The following is a 19,017-nucleotide window of genomic DNA, read 5'->3' as shown; positions in this document are numbered from 1 at the left end:
GTGTCCTTTTAGCAACTAACTATGGTCAGAGACTTTCTAATGTGGAGACACAGCACTCAAAAAATACTCCATAGAAATGCATGGGGCTAGTTTGTCACGCCAATATGGCCGTTGTCTACACATATCCCACCCCTTCCTCGGCAAAACGTTGACATGTGAATACATTGAGCCAATCATATGGTGTGTTGTGAAGACATCGTGCCAATCATGTGTTGTGATCTCGCCGCTGGAGCAAGATTGGTGTCGCGAAGCCTTGCGCACGTGCAGTTCGACCCAAAGACTGTGCCCGATGAGTGCCCATAAAACGTTGGTATATGGCCGCCGAGTGGAGGGACTTGCCTAAAAGGACTTTGCTATGGTTTACAAGATTTGCAGATCACACCCAGATAACAAGAGGCTGGCGGACCACTGTCGGTCCATTGGGGGCATAGCTGGTGGTCCGCTGGCGGTGGCCGCTGCTCATCGGTTCTCAGGCGGTCCACTGGCGGGTTGCAGACAAATTGCCTAATATCTTGCCACTATTGGTCTAACATCTTTTTCATTTGTTCAGTTACACTCCATATATCAATCAATCAATTTTAATAACTCCATATATCAATCATTCAATTTTAATAACGTTTTCTTAATATTCATGACAAGTTGGACCACAGAGATGGTGGTCCAACGGCGGACCACAAGTGGCACGCAACCTGCGGCATACCACCAGCGGTCCGCTATCTGCCAATCTGATTTTGCTATCTGGGACATTCTGTTTTTAATAACATTTTTCACGTGTTCCAACTTTTTTGCAACGCTGTAGTAAATTGTAATATTCCACATGCTTGTCCCATAATTACAGATAACCAATTTGATCATCAGATTTTGTATTATATTCCAACAATTTAATAGCTGTCCTTTTTCAATAATATAAAAACATTTCAGTTTGCAGTCGCATGATGTCTATGTCTAGTTAGTCTGCAAAGTCGTTCCATAGTTGTTGGTCAGCTCATGTAACAGCAGCTGTGGCTCTTAGTAGGCTTTGCTAGCGTCCTGTGATGTATGTGTTGGAGCTTATTGCATAACAGGTGTTGATGTTGCTTCTAAAAGGAGAGGGCCACAATGACAGTAGCCATGATTACATGGACACTTTGAATCCTATTAGAAACGGAATAATGGCATCAGTCAGATGCTGTATCTTCTCAAGGAAAAGTAGGCAAATTTGGCTATTCCGATCAAAGATTCCAATGAAAAGCGCTCTAGATCACCTGATTGGAATAGAATGTACCCCATGTAAACAGACACTACACATTTTTCAATCGGAATGACAAACAAACTGTCCATGTAAACGTGACTGTTGGTTCTAACATCACTCTTGGGTACTTTTGGCCACCTAGTTATGTAACTCATGAGATCAGGGGAACGTGATTATTTTATATATATAGCCAGTCTGGTGCACTGTTAAATGACATCTTTCAACATCATCGATCAGGCGATAGAATACGTATAATCTGTTTGACACATATGGAACATATGAAAAAACATGCACTAATTACATCATAGTATTGATTTTCTTCATTATTTATGTCTCAGATGCATCATTTGGAGCATGGTAGTGTATGTGTGCCTGTGTGTGTGTGTGTGTGGGGTGGGGGGGGGGGGGCATGGTGGGCATGGTGGGCTCAGTGTAATGTGTCTGTGTAGCCTTGGACTACAGCTAGAGCACGCCTCTGTAGATTATGACATGACACAACAGCTGGTCAGTCCTTTGGCTTTTACTTACCTCATCTGGCAAGGACATGGGACAAACCAACAACACAACCCCCCATGACGTCCCATATGCACACTGAGTTCTGTACTTGTGCACGTTATAAGTCAAACTATCAAGACGGAATTGACTGTTTTAATATATTTTGTTTCTGTGTTATTGTTTATCTGCAGAAATATAGCCTTATGCTTATTTACAATCTGACACCAGCCATGCTTTTCCAATACCAACATCTCTAAGTCCTTGGACTCTTCAAAACATTTAGTGTGTGGATTTCGGCATGACAGATCTTTTGGCTTAAGTCGGGAACTGGGGGCTGTGCCACAGATTGCTATCTATAGCAACTGTTGCTATCAGATATTTCCTTGGGGAACTGGACCATTAACAATGCTTGCCTGTGTTGACAGTTTTTCATTCAAAGCGGTCTTTCTCTTATTCTTCAGTCATTTTCTTTTGTGTAATTGTCATCTTGCAATATTTTATATAATAATACTATTTTAACATGATCTCAGTTTGTTAAAATTGAGACACTATTTGATATAGCCTGAGTAATAACCATAGCATGGCACTGCTAAACAGAGAATGAATGAAAAAGCTTTGGCAGTATGTGGAAGTAACTGTTGCTAAGTCCTACTAATAACAGCGTTCAGTCCCCTTTCCAAGAAATGTTTGCTGGGGAGAGGTGTTTTAGGGTGACAAGACGGCTGCAAGCAAGGATCCAATTTCATAGCTTCTTTCTATCAAAGTAATTAAACACAGTAAAATAAGAGATATTACTGATAAACTATCATACATTATTTAAATAGTTACTCACATGTGCAGTGCACTATTTGTGTTGTTAGCCTAATGAATGCATTTCAAAGTTAATCCGTTAATTACATTACAGCAGGGGTTTTTTTTTAGTTGCAGTGATGGACCTTTTTCACAGCAGCCATTTTTGACATGAAATACATGGCAGGCCCAGGTATAACTAATGACATTGATTAAGGTTCTGATTCTGCTACTTAAATTGGATAGAGGCTTCATTAAGGTATTAGTAACACCTGTGCTCACCCTACTATTCCATGTCAAAGTGGCTGCTGTGAAAAAGGTTATCTTTTTCACCATTCAATATTTCAAGTCACTTATTTTACATTTGCTTACACTTACACGACTTCTTTGAAATGGCATGAGTACAGTAGTAACCATTGTAATCATGGTGAGGAATTTTAGAACACCACAAACACAATAAAACAAGTGAACTAATGAAAAAGCTTTGGCAGTTTGTAACTGCTAACTCCTGAAAAAATAACTTTCAGTCCCCTTTCCAAGAAATAGGAGAGGTGTTTTAGGGTGACATGATGACTGGATATGTCGATATGTTGGATATGTTAAATGGACACTTTCTAGCTAAATGTAGGACATGTAAAAAAAAGTAAGAGCAAGTTCAATACTATAAAATCCATGATAAATGACAGATCGACAATGTAAATCTCAATAGTCCCAAAGTCCCAAAACCATATTGCATCATGTTTCCCTCACATTAATGGTCGCTCCATATGCAAAAGAGAAGTGGTGGTTCTGATCATATAATTTATTGACCTCTTATTTGTTACTCTGATGACAATAGCAGGCTATGTAGGCTACAAAAATCCTTCTGATACTCTGAATGATCATTTTTCACAGCTGTCCCCAGTTCACCCATGTTTCAGAGAGACTACTTTGCCTCTGCAGAGATCACTTGCAACAGCCTGGCGTGAGTTGCTGAGAACGTGAAGATGGCAGCGGATCAGGTTTCCTTTCTGGAGCTTGCAAGCTAAACATCAACAGAACCCTGTGTGTGCTTGAGAGAAAGAGCTGTGTGCTTGAGAGAGAAGTATCAGAGTTTACAAGTAGGCTATGTAAAACAAAGAGAGGTTGAGCTGCAAATAGGCCTACAGTAGTTTAGCCAGCACTGAGGAGAAAGAACATTTGGTTACATCAGCAAGAACCGTCTGCATCAGGCCTAATAATCTAGCATTTCTGGAAAACTGATGTGACCATAGCATAGGCCTACATGCTTGAAAATTTGTTGAGCATGGTAAAGTGTCCTAAAAGATTTATCATACTTTTCTGTTTCTGTGCTCACTCAGCCACTCACATTTTGTCATCATTTTGTTCAGTTATGCATTAGACATAGATTGATGGTGTTTTATTTTTCCCTTCCTCTATAATGTAAGGCCTATGTAAGTTATCATATTAGGCTATTTGTTTTATTTATCACAATTATTGTACTATATTTATTGTTATTTAATTGTTACTGTAATCTCGGCTTCACTGAAAATGAGGACTAGGCTACCCTCAATGAACCTCCGAGAATAAATAAAGGTTGAATGAATGAATAAAAATGAATGTAGGCCTAATCTATGCCAGCTGTCTCTTTGGGTTTTTTGGCTTGCTTTGTTTTTGATTGTATTACTTTTCTATATTATTTAAATGGTTTCATTTTCAGAGTTAATTTATAGCCTAGTTTAGCCTAGTTATTTGGGGATGTGAGCATGATCATTTTTTTTGTGTGTGGAATCAACGACAGGCTACCCAGGCTGTGGGAATAGGCAATCAGCCTTACATGTTTGGGCATTTAGCAGAGAGGGTTAAAGCGGAGCAATCAAGGATCTTTGGCTATAGCCTAGCCTATAAAACTTATATTAGACTTCAACAGTATTGTCAAACATTTTTCATAAAATAATTGCTATAAATAGGCCTATGCTGCCTTCAGAATGTAGATCTAGCCACTCGTTTTGTGCCTAGAAGAGGAGCTGCAGGTTCATTTCTGTCCGTCCCCTGCTGGACAAAGAAAATAGAACTACATACATGAAGTAACATGGCCTTGACAACCAACACTGTTTCTAACAAACAAAGACAGGTAGTTAGTTATTAATTCATATAAGCTAGGCCACGGTATATCAGTAGTTTTGAACAAATGTGATTACCAACGTTTCTACATTTGGCTACTGATACATTTCCAAAACTTCAACTTGGGTTGTCGTTTGGCTAAGCTTATTTCGTTAAACGTTAACGTCACACGTATCGTATCCTAGCTGTTGTTGTTAGCTACGCCAGCATCATGAAGAACTTAACTACTGAGCGCTTAGGGGACGCATAGATGCTAGCCTGTTTTTGTTGCGTTAATCGTTAAACACAATCATGAATGCTATTGTGAGACAGCACTTGGATGGTTCCGATGGATATTCTCACGGAGACAACATCAATATATCGAATACGACGGTCGACCTCAAGAAGACAGACTTTCTCCGACACGTTGGACATCTGCAAAAGCAGTAAGATAAATAGGCTTGCCTAGGCTACTTCGTGACATTACCCTAGCCTAATATAATATAATGTAAATCCCGTTGAGTAACATAGCAGTACTGTTTCAGGTTCGACAAGAATGATAAAGAGATATGGCTAAAAATCCACTGGAAGAATGGCCTCGAAGATTATTTCTCTGACGTTAAAGAGTTGGATGAAAGACTTCAACACGACCTCAACAATGAAAGTAAGTCTGTGATTCAGTGTCATTCAATGGCATCTTATCCCAACAGCAATCTATCTGTAATTAATAAAAAGCCTAACGTTACGTCCTGAAATTTCTTAGGGTTGAGAGTGCAGCAACAACTTGTGAAATTGCGACATGGAGTTGTCCGGTTCCAGGGACAGCTCACTGATGTAAAGCCCTCTACGGAATGTAAGTTCGGATGATCCGAAGATATTTTCAAGTTCACTTTGAGCCTTTTTGGTGTAGGCTAGGCCTATTTGTCAGTCATCAAGCAGGTTCACCAAACGCATGTTAACATCGACATAATGTATGAAATACAATTCCATCAGAAATGGCAACAAAGCCCCAAAACATTGTTTTTAAATTTACAATATGTAAGCTTGAATTTTGTGTCTGTTGTTCATTTTCAGTGATTGAGAAACTGAAAGAGATCATGGCAGAGGTTGAAACTTCAATCAGCACCTTTAAAGAAGATCAGCATCAGAGGTTTGCCCACAAACTGCACACCTAAGGGAGTGATGTGTTGTTTTGTGACATGCTTTATAAAATTGTACATTTCCCCTGCAGCTTTGAAGAGCTGCTGAAAGAGGAGAGGGTCTGCTGGCAGGAACTCTCTGCCCTCGAGAAGAAGATGGAGGCCTGGCCCTTGGTTGACAAAACTAACCGTGTGCTACATGCCACTTCGTTAGGAAAGGTGCATGTTACCCAAATCCAGAATGATGGTGCTCTCACTGAAGTGAAGGCCCTGGATACATATCTTCAGCAAACAGGGGGTCAATATGGTGGCTGGGATCAGTACGACCATCAGAGTTTTCTCCATGTATGGATCAAGTATGGTGGAAAACAGTCCTACATCAGAGAGGCCATGGCCTACCTGCCAGCCAGAAATCAAGAGGAGGTGCACCAACATGAAGCATGGTACCTGAAGCTCCAGGATCTGCAAGAGAGCAAAAAACAGGTAGCCTACTTTATGATGGGCCCTGGAAACAAAACCTGTCCATAACTTTTCATGATTTATCAGTGCAGACATTTTATTATTTACATTCTACTTTTACATTAAGCATTAAGCAGCAAGTTTTATCCAAAGTGACTAGCAAAATGAGGAATAAGATTCAAGCTACATTGCAAAGAATTACTATTACTAGGTTATGGGCAGTAATATAGGCACAAGATAGAGGTAACCATATGATCATACAATGACAGTCACTGTTAGAAAAAAGCTAGCAAAATATTTATTTAGATGAAGTAATAAAGGTAATTTCAGTTGTTTTGGACAAACACATCTGGTGAATATTGATACCATAACCATAAAGTTGAATTGCCTTAAAGGAACACGCCAACATTTTGGGAAATTGGCTTATTCACCATCTCCCCCAGAGTTGATGCATGATGCATGATGCATGATGCATACCCTTCTCATCTCTGGGCGTGCAGTAACTCAGTATGAAGCACTCATCATTAGCATAGCTTAGCATAGCTTATTGACGTGGGCAGTTCTAACTAGTGTAACGGCGTGGCCTCGTACACGCCACCACATAATGAGGGACAAGAAACAGCTGTAAAGAACATTAATGTATTAAGAAAAGTGCAATCAAACCAGGTCAATAATATGTGTCTAGGGTATGTTGGTGCAATGTCGTGCGTGTATGGATGTAGTGAGCGTCTAGTAAATCAGTATCAGAATGTTAGCCGTAAATGAAGAAAATTATCACTGAAGAATGATAGAGTGTCCGTGAAAGAAGGAAGTCAAATAGTGCCTACATGAAAGGAAAGAGTGCCCCACTGAAAGAGAAAGAGAAAAGCCCCTTTACAGCCCAACCCCTAAGTGCAGGTGAAAACAATAAGGCACTTAGGCCGCACAGGACACCTAGGCCTAGCACTGTTCATGCACTGACTGCACTAGACCCATGGGGGTCATGGCTTTCACCCAGGTGGGTGTCACACTAGCCTATCTCCCAAAAGTGACAAAATAACTCATATCTCAAAACATTGTTCTATTTACATGTTGTGATTAGTATAATTACTAGCCTGTGTGTACAATTTCAATTTCAATTGTAACAGTGATTTTTCTAAGCATATACATGCTTGGAACTTCTCATTCAAGGCACTGCTACCCAGCTAACACTTAATGCTGCAGCGACATTGCCAGAAACTTGTCATTTGATCACCGCAACGTTACGCTCTGGCCACGTCCTTGCAGTATCACAGCAACGTTGTACAGAGGATGTTGTCATTTGGTACTGCCTCCGCATATGACATGGTGTCAGAAGTGACCGATTTACCAACCGGTAAGTGAGAATGGCAAAGTTAGGACCTCCTGAGAAGTTCGATTTCACCCGTCCTGGTGAATGGCCGATGTAGCACCGTCGTTTTGATCGCTATCGAGTGGCAACGAAACTGGACCGTGACAGTGGCGAAGTACAGGTGAACACACTTCTCTATGCGATGGGAAAGGATGCAGAGGCTATCTACGAGTCGTTTGTATTTGACACCTTTGGAGACGACGATGAAGTAAGGCCTGAAATGAACTCTGACATAGTGATTGAAAAGTTTCACGAGCATTTTGTGCCGAAGAGAAATGTGATACACGAGCGGGCGTGCTTTCATAAGCGTGTTCAAAAGCCCGTTGAGCCTGTGGAAGCTTTTATCAGAAGCTTGTATGAGTTAGCACAGTACTGCGAGTTTGGGAGGAACAAAGACGAGCAAATCAGGGATAGGCTCGTGATTGGCATCTCTGACACAGAAGTTTCAGAGAAGTTGCAGTTAGAGCCAGAACTGTCGCTTGAGAAAGCTATTCAAATAACTTGTCAGAGTGAACAAATAAAACAGCAAAATGTGACCTTGTGCATTGGATGCTATGAGACAGAGAAGATGGCAATCCAATGGAAGGGATGGCGGGAAAGATAGATCGCAGTGGCAGAAAAGAGACGACAGCTGTGAGTTTGCTTGTTCGCGTTGCAACAGACGGCATGGGAACACACGCCCCTGCCCAGCTAAAAATAAGCTGGATCGTCATTCCAGCGGTGCTAAGATCTGCCATGCTGGAGTGGATTCACGAAGGACACCAGGGCCTAACCAGGTAGATAGATAGATAGGTACTTTATTGATCCCCAGGTGCCGTGCGCGAGCAAGGATGTCAGTTTGGTGGCCACGCATCAGTGGTGAGATAACACAGAAAGTCTCGACATGCCGATTCTGCAGAACGGGCTGTTCAGACGGCCAAGCACATCCTGAAACAGCCCGATCCACATCTTGCTCTGTTATGTTACAGAACTACCCCCAGTGCAGCGACTGGTGTGAGCCCAGCTCAGCTCATGACTGGGAGACATATCAGAACTACACTTCCCATGTGGGAAGAGAAGCTACAGCCTGCCCCTGTTGATAGACAGCTGGTTCAGGAAAGAAATGCACAGGCGAAGTCATCCTACCAGTTCTACTTTAACCGCCGCCACTCTGCATGTCCACTTCCACCACTCCATCAGGGTCAGGACGTCAGAGTCAAGATTGATGGGGAGAAGGGGTGAAAAACTCCTGCCAAAGTCATTGGCCGGTGCACAGAGCCCCGGTCTTATCTGGTGAAGATGGACAGCGGTGCAGTGCTGCGTCGCAATCGCCGACATCTACAGGCTGTGCCAGAGGCTTCAGATCTGCCTGACCAACAGGAGCTGCAGGCCGAGAGACCTACACCACTGCCAAGTGAGCTGTCTCCTGCAGCCAGTCCTGCCCTCAGCGACAAGCCACCAGACCAGACAGCTCCAGACCGCGCCATGGAGAATGCATCCCCACATACACCAACGCACGGTGGGCTACAGGTGACTTCCAGAGGCTGTGAGGTTAGACTCCTGTACAGGTATAGAGACACTTAGTTCAGGCCTGCCGTTTTACACTTGTTTGAAAAAAAAGATAGGTGGGTTTTGGTGTGAAAGGACACATAGTTTGTACATGTTACTAAGTTGACAGTATTGACATTGTTATTGATGATTGTTTTGATATTGTTATTGATTGATTGTTTCGACTGTTTTTGCTGACATAGTTATTATAAATGATCCTTTCTTGGGTTATGACATGGAACTGTGGGAAAAGACTGTATGGCTGTTGCCGAAGTAAAACACCCATGGACTGTTCGAACTGTTGAGAGTAATAGGAGCAGCAACTATTGAGGGCAGAATAATCCCTACGTTGCTGTGGATGGCAGGCAGCCTACCCCAAAATCCTAGTTATTGTGGTTTCACTATGTTATTGGAAATTATACCAGTTCTGTCCTAGGTAATTCATGAGATTCCTCAACAACTTAAGAGGGGGGGAATGTAGTGATATGTAAATGTATGGGCCACCGTAGTGGCACCCCTGTGATGTCATACGCACACGTTGAAATAAACCGGCAGTTCGATGAGTGCAACCTATATGGTAGTCACGCGTATTGCCTCCGCATATGACACTGGTCATCTGATAACGTAGCCAGTTTGTACTGTGGATAACATTACCACAATGTGCTATGATCTCTCGCAAAAGTCTTCATTTGGTGCCATGCATAAAGTTGCTACAACGTTGCGACCAATGTGCTATCAAACTACGTTGCAGCAACAAATGAGCTACATGCTCTCTACGTAACTGAGTTAGATGGGTACTGCAGCTTTTCAGGTGCTGCTTGTAAATCAGTCCACCCAAGTAGCAGGGCTTTTTCTAAATGAGAACATAGTTCCAAGTTTGTATATGCTTATGAAATCACCAATTTGTAGCCAATATGTTGTAACTATACAGGTCACAACAGGTAAATGGGAATATAGTGGTGTTTTTGTCACTTTTGGGTACTATAGGCTAGTTTGGGTGCTATAGGCTGCCCACCTCAATGAACTATAATAAGCTAAGCTAACGGTGGGTTCTTCAGACTGAGTTACTGCAAGCAGAGAGAATGAGAAGGCGTGTTCCTTTAAAGGCTCCCTAAAGAGTTTTTAGCTTGAAATAACGTTTCCAAAATCATTTTGATGGCACATAAACTCTAAATAGGCCGAACGGCACTTCTGCCGCACACTGAGCTGGTCTTATAGCTTGTAAAACAGCCATAGCCCCTCCCCCCCCCCCCCTATTGTATCAGAGCAAATCTTCTTTAGTGCTGCTTAATTTAGCCTTCATTTTTCTTTAGATTAGAAACAGATATCATAAATAGAGACAACCACTGAGGGAAAACTGAATGACTTAGTTAATAAACCTATATATGATGGATTTGTAATTGGAGTGTAAACATAGTATGTTGTGTTGTAAATTGTATTGCTGAAATGCATTGTTGCATTTGGGTTGTCAAGCAGTCCAAAAGTAGCCTGGTCCTACCAGACTCTTGTACATTTCATAATGTACAGGGAGTCTGGCCACTTTCCATTGCCAAGCGTTAACTTCCTTGAAGGCGGGTACTCTGTGGAAGTTTAAAACTATTGGATCTGCCCAGAGCCACTCTGGATCTGCCATAACCAATCGCTAATGTTTGGTCGTGACGTATGTCATGCTGAAACTAGCGCACAACCTCAATGTCATCGTTCTCAGCCACCGCCTCTGTTCGCTGATTGGACAGGTAAAATTTGGCCTGGGAAAACTCGCGAATATACCGAAATCCCAGACGACGTACTGAAGGAAAATGAAAATTGAGAGGAAATATGTAGGAGGGCGGAGCCAGGCTAGTCCAAAAGAGGGAATTGGAAAATCTTATTTAGTAAAGCATTTTGATGGTATCCATTTTGTTTCTTAGGCCATCCATAAGTGGAGGATAGAAAGACAGCAGGAGAGAGAGGAAAGTTTGCAGCAGAGACAAGAGCTAATGGACGCAGAGAGGAGAAAGAGGGAAGAGATGGCACAGGAGCGCCGCCGTCGGGCCGATGAAGAGCAGAAGGAGGCAGCCATTAGGCTTGAGATGTGGAGGAGCCAGCAGCAGCTCCAGCAGGAGCAAGAGAAGGAGCAGCGGCTCAAGGAGGAGGTACTCCGCAAGAGGAAGATCCAGGAGGAGCACAGGAGACAACAGGAGGTTAGGCTGGCTGTGAAGGCTTGTGTACAACAGAAAAAGGAGCAGGAGAAGCAACGGTTGGCAGAAAAGAAGACAAAGGAACAAGCAGAAATGGAGGAGAAGAGGAGAGCAGCAGCCCAACTCATCCCGCACTTTCAGGAAAGGGTTAGTAACGTGCTATGATGTCATGCCTTCTGTCAAATGAAGACAGTAGTCACTGTTTACCAGTTTAGATGAAATGAAGATACAGTAGCGCTCCCTAGATTTATTATGTGCAGCCTGTTAATCTAAAAACTGGACCTGAAACTGAAATCTCCAATTAGGGTTCCATAAAGATTTTTGGTGCTAATAAAATCTTTAACATACATATTACATTAGAAACAAAAATGCTAGACTAGCACATTTTCCAAAATGTTCAGATAAGTTAACTCTGGATATAGATTTTTATTAAAAACCAGTTGGTCATAAACCTGTTATTGACAGAATTACATTGACATAAGCTTGTTTAATGAAGGATCTGCACAGGCTTAAAACACAGCTGTTGGAGAAACAACACAAAGAGGAGGAGCACCTGGAGAAGCAGAAGAGAATGGCCAAGGTTAAAGAAAAGGTATTGAAAAGCATTTGTCATCAGAGAGAACCACTGCCTCAACCAGTTCACATAATGTAGTTACCCTGTCCTAAAACACTGTCTAATGCCCTGAGTTCCTCAAAGTCAAAGTCAAAGTCAGCTTTATTGTCAATTTCTTCACATGTTCCAGACATACAAAGAGATCGAAATTACGTTTCTCACTATCCCACGGTGAAGACAAGACATATTTGACCAATTTTAAGTCCACAGACAAACATAACATTCAAGTAAACAAAAAAGTAAGTAAATAAGTAAATAAGAGGGCACATATAATAATAATGAAAAATAAGAGCAGCAAAATTTTGTTGAAATTGTGCATAGACAGTCAATAAAATACTAGTGCAAATACTGTAAAATACTATAAAATACTGTTTGACCTAAGTAATAAAGAAAGTGGCATAGTGGTGCAAGTTATGTAAGAGCAGCAGAAGTGTTGTGTTTTCAGGACAACAACACCAAGTTGTAAAGTGTACAAGTGTGCAAGTGTTCAAGTGTGCAGGTGGAGTAGTGCAGGCGGCCATTGTGGGTCCAATGTCCAGGATGTTATGTAGCTGAGGGTGGAGGGGGAGAGGAGGGAGAGAGTTCAGCATCCTTACAGCTTGGTGTATGAAGCTGTTAGTGAGTCTGGTAGTCGGGAGCGCAGGCTTCTGTACCTCTTCCCAGAGGCAGTAGATCAAACAGATTGTGAGCGGGGTGACTTGCATCACTCACAATTTTGGTCGCCTTGGCGGGTGAGGTGGGTGGTGTAAATGTCCTTCAGGGAGGGGAGTGAAGCACCAATGATCCTTCCAGCTGTGTTCACTATGCTGCAGGGCTTTCCTGTTGTATTCAGTGCAGCTTCCGCCCCACACAGCGATACAGCTGGAGAGGATGCTCTCAATGGTGCCTCGGTAGAATGTGGTCATGATGGCTGGTGGAGCACTTGCTCGCCTGAGTTTTCGCAGGAAGTACAGGCGAGCTGAGCTCTTTCGCCAGTGATGCAGTGTTGGTGGTCCAGGAGAGGTCTTCACTGATGTGCACCCCCAGGAATTTGGTGCTGCTCGCTCTCTCCACCACAGCACCGTCGATGGTCAGTGGCAGGTGTTGGGTGTGACCTCTCCGGAAGTCAACAACAATCTCTTTGGTCTTGCTGACGTTCAGCAGGAGGTTGTTGTCCCTGCACCACGTGGTCAGATGGTCGACCTCCAACCTGTATTGAGTCTCGTCGCCCTTGGTGATGAGACCCACCAGAGTTGTGTCGTCAGCAAATTTCACTATGTGATTGTTGCTGTAGGTTGCAGTGCAGTCATCGTCCAGCAGGGTGAAGAGCAGCGGACTGAGCACGCAGCCTTGGGGCCCCTGTGCTCAGTGTGATGCTGCTTGAGGTATTGTTGCCAACACGCATTACTTGGGGCCTCTGACAGAGGAAGTCCAGTAGCCAGTTGCAGAGGTAGGTACTGAGTCCTAGTTTGTCAAGTTTGCAGATGAGTTGTTGTGGTATTATGGTGTTGCATGCACAACTGAAGACTATAAGCAGCAATCTCACATATGAGTCTCTTTTTCCAGGTGGGTGAGGGCTGGGTGGAGGGCAGAGCAGATTGCATCCTCTGTAGACCGCTTGGCTCGGTCTGCAAACTGGAAGGGGTCCAGGGTGGGGGGAGAATGGCTTTGATATGTGACATGACAAGCCGCTCAAAAGCACTTCATGATGATGGGGTGTCAGTGCCACAGGGCGGTAGTCATTGAAGCAGGATGGAGCAGTTTTCTTCGGTACAGGTATGATGGTGGCAGCTTTGAAACATGATGGGACGATGGCTTGCTTCAGGGAAGTGTTAAAGATGTCTGTGAAGACATCCTTAAGCTCCCCCAAGCAGTCCTTCAGCGCCACGACCTGGGATGTTGTCTGGACCTGTTGCCTTACGGTGTTGATAGCAGCAAGTGTCCTCTTCACGCTTGTCGGCAGAGAGGCACAGGGGCTGCTCATGTAGAGGGGGATGGGTCTTCTGTGGGCAGGTGCTGTTTTGTGCTTCAAAGCGAGCAAAGAAGCGGTTCAGGTTGTTGAGCAGAGGGATGTTGCTCTCACAGCTCTGTGGCGGCGGGCTTGTAGTCCGTGTGAGGGCCTGAATGCCCTGCCATAGGCTTTGTGAGTTCCTGCTGTCTTTGAAGTGGGTGGTTATCTTGTGAGTGTATTCCTTTTTTGCTTCCTTGATGCCACGGGACAGGTTGGCTCTCGCTGTTTTCATGCCAGCTTCATCCCCAGCTCTGTAGGCTTTGTCTCTGGCCCTCAGCAGCCTGAGGACATCCCCTGTCAGCCATGGCTTCCAGTTAGCCCGAGTGATGATGTCTTTTGTGTGGGTCACATCATCGATGCACTTGGTGATGTAAGAGGTTACAGTGTCTGTATACTCCTCTATGTCTGTCCGGTTGTTGTAAGTGGCTGCCTGCTTGAACATTTCCCAGTCTGTTGTGTCAAAGCAGTCTTGAAGAGCATCGGAGGCTCCCTCAGGCCACACTTTTACCTGCTTACTTAACCGGTTTGTTCGCTTTTACCCTTTGTCTGTATGCGGGCATTAGCATAACAGTGATATGGTCTGAAAGTCCAATGTGGGGGAGGGGGGTGGCTTTGTATGCTCCTTTGTGTGTAGTGTAGGCCAGGTCCAGGATGTTATCTCCTCTTGTTGGAAAATCAACATGCTGGTGTAGCTTTCCTCAGTGGTTGTTCATGATGGTGGCAAGACAAAGCTCCCATTTCACAGGAAGAAATATTGAGCAGCACAAAAAGGGGGGGCCCATGAAGGTTGGTGAGATGAGTCAAAAACAAATAAATCAGGTGTTTACATACAGTAGTCAAGTTTCCATTACAGGAACCGGAACTTGGTTTTATGGGACCGGGGCCATTTGTTTGCGTTTCCTTTAGACAAACCGCCCCGTAACACGACGTTCCGGGATCTTCTACGGGGCCGAACCGAGTACCTCCCTTGGGGCAGGCACTTTAGTGCAGCCCCGAAGAACTCGAGATCAGATTAGATTAGATTACATTAGGTTAGATGAACTTTATTGTCCCAGAAGGGAAATTTGTCTTGGGCATACAGTGCTACATACATAGCTGCTTAACATTCAACAACACACACCAGTTCAACGCCACATACCACATAAAAGACAGCAGGAATAAAAGTAGAAAAGCATTTCCTGAAGGAAATACAGTGCATGAAAATGCAAAAATATGAGGTAAAATAGCATACAGAGTAAAAACAAACTATATTGGTTGCTAGGTAGATGAGGTTTAATATAGTTGGAATGACTGAACAGTTAAATAGGTGGATAGTTTAAATGGTTAAATTATTTAGGTAGATAGTTGACGATAACTGACAGTTGGAATGGCTCTAATGTTTGCAAGCAGTTATGTTAACTATGTTAACAAAGATAATAATGCTAACCAAGTTACTTAGTTAATTTATCTAATGTTTTCTAGCAGTTTTTAAAAAGAAATGCTAATAATGTTAATGCTGTTAACTATGTTAACAATGCTAACTATGTGACTTAGCTAACTTAGCTAATAATTTATAGCAGTTGTGCTAAAATACTAAGAATGCTAACATGTTAACCATGTGACTTAGCTAACTTAACTATTCATATTTAGCAGTTATGCTAACTATGCTAACCATGTGACTTAGTTAACCTAGCTTATCATTTTTAGTAGTTATGATAACTATGCTAACTAGCATGCTAACAATGTTAACATGCTAACCATGTGACTTAGCTAACCTAGCTAATCTTTTTTAGTAGTTATGCTAATCAGCATGCTAACATGTTAACTATGCTAACCATGTGACTTAGCTAACCTAGCTAATCATTTTTAGTAGTTATGTTAACTATGTTAACTAGCATGCTAACCATATGACTTAGCTAACCTAGCTAATCATTTTTAGTTGTTATGCTAACTAGCATTCTAACAATGCTAACATGCTAACTATGCTAACCATGTGACTTAGCTAACCTAAGTAATCATTTTAGCAGTTTCGCTAAAAATGCTAACTATGTTGACATGCTAACTATGTTAACCATGCTAACTAGCTACAGTGGGTAGGAGTCATAGTTGATGACAAGTGTTGACATAGTTAATGACAAGTTAAAAGTTGTTGATAGCTAGTTTAATAGATAGTTTAATAATAGTTTAAAAGTAGAATGTTTAAAAGTTGAATGTAGATATTTTAAAAGTTGTTGATAGACAGCTAGTTTAATAGATAGATAGTTTAATGATAGTTTAAAAGTAGACCGTTTAAAAGTTGAATGTAAAAAGTTCAGTAGTTTAATGGGTTACATTGTTTAACAGTGGATTATTGTAGTGAGGACTTTTATTTTGAAACAGTTTTGGGCAGAGGAAACAGTTGAATAGGATGTGTAGTCTTAATTGACCCAGATTGTATGCTTAAAGCCTGAGGCTGCAGGTGGCCTGAAAACCTGCCATAGGATTCTAATTGCTTAATGGCCGTATTATGATGTCATAATCGGCAATGTTAAGTATAAGGGGATTTTTAAAAAGTTTTTCTTTAATAGTTTAAAAAGTATAAAAGTTTTAAAGTTGAAAAGACATAGCAGCTTGGTCCGTTTGAATACCTACGTTACAAAGTTTGAATGAAGTTTCTAATTTAAACTGTTCAAGAGAAATTGCGTACGGAAAAAGCGGTAAGCGGAATAATAATAACTAGAAATGCAATTCCAAGGAATTACCAGTGCATGAAAATGCTAAAGTTGTGATGTAAAATATCACACAGAGTAAAAACAAACTATATTGGTTGCTTGCTAACATGCTAACTATGCTATCCATGTGACTTAGCTAACCTAGCTAATCTTTTTTAGTAGTTATGCTAACTATGCTAACCAGCATGCTAACTATGCTAACCATGTGACTTAGCTAACCTAGCTAATCATTTTTAGTAGTTATGTTAACTATGCTAACTAGCATGCTAACAATGCTAACCATGTGACTTAGCTAACCTAGCTAATCATTTTTAGTTGTTATGCTAACTAACATTTTAACAATGCTAACATGCTAACTATGCTAACCATGTGACATGAGCTAACCTAGCTAATCATTTTAGCAGTTTCGTTAAAAATGCTAACAATGTTAACATGCTAACTATGCTAACTAGCTACAGTGGGTATTATGATGTCACATGCTAACCATGGACCCCCTATACTCAAAAATAAAATAACATTTTAAAATACATCACAAATTCTGAATAAATTATCAGCAGTAAAACCATCACTTGTAACGTTATTGCAGAAGATTTACAACATTGTAAAATACATCACAAAGCCTGAATAAATTATCAGCAGTAAAACCATTGTAGTAAAAATTATTTGTAAGAACATGCTGTATACAAATGTAATCCTAACTTCATCAGCCTGTCTCCCTCATATTTGCATTAACTGCTGTGCCTGGTAAAGACACGCCTCGACCATTTGCAAATCAAGTCTTTTGTCATGTACGACGGCCCAGCTTTTGTCTTATGCCAGACTTCACCATAGGTGGTCGGCGCCAATTAAGCACGCAGATGACCGGGGCGTGTCTGAACTTTTCCACTGGAGCAGACAAAGAGCCTACTAACAGAATATAAGGCTATGACATCTCAGTTTGTGAGGTGACTTGAACAAGGCAACTTGTTTCACGTTCTCCTCCGAGCCGGCTTGTAATAAACCTGGGAGCGTCTCCCATTCTTAACACATCTCAGTTCGGTTTTGTTTCCATGTCATTTTTAATTCTCACCTCACCATCACTAGTAAAAAAGTAGCTTCACAAGAAGTATGATAGCAGCACAATATGTTTACAATACTTATACCTTACCTAATAAGTAAACACTTACTTATTACTTACAATAAGCCAAGTGGACTTGTATTCAAATGAAGGAAGTTCAGAAATCACAGACTAAGTCCATAAATTCTCTCATTGACAAGACAACACCCCTCTTCAACTTAAGTAAACTGCAAATGGTTTCTAGTTAGGGCATTGGTTGGGCTAGAAATACCTGAACAACACACACAGCTTTTTGGCAGAGAAGCAGAAAAAAGTGCATCCAGTTTTGAAGCAAAATCAGACAATTAAGACAAACAAAATCACTAATGTGTCCATACAAGTGGGAAGAAACAGTGGCAAGATAATCTTTTACAATATATCTGCGCATTTTATTCATCTAGATTTATTGTTTGTTGGTTTGAAGTTGACATAACAAACAGGGTTAACATTTCAGTCCTGTGTGGTACAGTATTTTGGCACTGACACCTAATGGATATGAGTAAGGGATTTTTCTTGATGTGTTCAAATGTCAAAACACTCAATGGCCTCGGGAGGATCAAAAGACTGTCTCTGTAGCAAATAGGATAAGGCAGATGTCCCATACAAGGGCATAGTTCACATTTTGTATGTGACAGTACAATATGATGTACATTTCTGGATTCTTTCAAATGTTGTTAAACAAGTTTGTGAGAGATGAATGGTTTCACGTGCATTTACTGACTGTAATGGTGAATTGTTAATTATTCAGGTTGAAGCACACATCACCAGAGATCAAGCTCGGGTCTGTAAACCCACCAAAGGATGGGAGGAGCATACCAAAAACATCGGACCAACAGGAGGAGGACCTGTCTATCAGATATTCCACAGGTATTTTAGGCTACTATGAACAGCTGATTGGATTAGTGTATCAGGATGTCTTAGCATATCAGAAATGAGACAATTAGACATAATAGTAATGATACTTAAACATGGATCAATCAACATGGATTGTACTGTATCTGTTAACATTTGCCTTTTTCCCTCCATTTCTCACCTTCAGGGCAGTTCCAAGCTGGAGACAAGGTTTATAGACTTCTGTTTTCATATTTTTCACAGACACAATAGCTACTAATCTAATTAAAATGAATTTCAGTTTAAAAGAGTGCATGTGTTTCATCAGTTTCAATTACATATTTAAACTATAGGAATGTAGATAGTTTAAAAGTTGTTGATAGACAGATAGTTTAATTAATGTAGATAGACAGTTTAAAAGTTTTTGATAAACAGATAGTTTAATGGATGTTGATAAGCAGATAGTTTATTGGATGTTGATACACATAGTTTAATGAATGTTGATAGTTTAAAAGTAGATAGTTTA

At 41.5% G+C, this 19,017-nt stretch overlaps 1 protein-coding gene across 2 annotated transcripts; it reads left to right on the top strand.

The window, feature by feature from the left end:
- Positions 1-4,513: 4,513 nt before the first annotated feature.
- Positions 4,514-18,799, top strand: LOC125295194 (coiled-coil domain-containing protein 112). 2 transcript variants are annotated; one of them, XM_048244422.1, is made up of 9 exons: positions 4,520-5,043; positions 5,143-5,261; positions 5,361-5,450; positions 5,672-5,747; positions 5,829-6,219; positions 11,002-11,418; positions 11,768-11,863; positions 18,409-18,527; positions 18,700-18,799. In XM_048244422.1, exons 1-9 carry the CDS (start codon positions 4,910-4,912, stop codon positions 18,728-18,730), a joined length of 1,473 nt encoding a protein of 490 aa, XP_048100379.1. In that variant the 5' UTR covers positions 4,520-4,909; the 3' UTR covers positions 18,731-18,799. The 2 variants fall into 2 exon arrangements, with proteins under 2 accessions (XP_048100380.1, XP_048100379.1); XM_048244423.1 differs by lacking the exons at positions 18,409-18,527; positions 18,700-18,799 and having other exon boundaries at positions 4,514-5,043; positions 11,779-11,863.
- Positions 18,800-19,017: the final 218 nt, after the last annotated feature.

Source organism: Alosa alosa, chromosome 5 (genome assembly GCF_017589495.1).
Source record: "Alosa alosa isolate M-15738 ecotype Scorff River chromosome 5, AALO_Geno_1.1, whole genome shotgun sequence".
Lineage (NCBI taxonomy): Eukaryota > Metazoa > Chordata > Actinopteri > Clupeiformes > Clupeidae > Alosa > Alosa alosa.
The sequence above is the reverse complement of the archived record's forward strand: the minus strand, read 5'-3'. Positions and strand labels throughout refer to the sequence as shown.

Excerpts from the sequence above, each read along its gene's own strand:
- LOC125295194 (XM_048244422.1), top strand. The coding sequence starts at position 4,910 with ATGAATGCTATTGTGAGACAGCACTTGGATGGTTCCGATGGATATTCT. Across the intron at positions 5,262-5,360 it reads ACACGACCTCAACAATGAAA|GGTTGAGAGTGCAGCAACAA; the intron begins GTAAGTCTGTGA and ends GAAATTTCTTAG. Across the intron at positions 11,419-11,767 it reads TCCCGCACTTTCAGGAAAGG|GATCTGCACAGGCTTAAAAC; the intron begins GTTAGTAACGTG and ends TGTTTAATGAAG.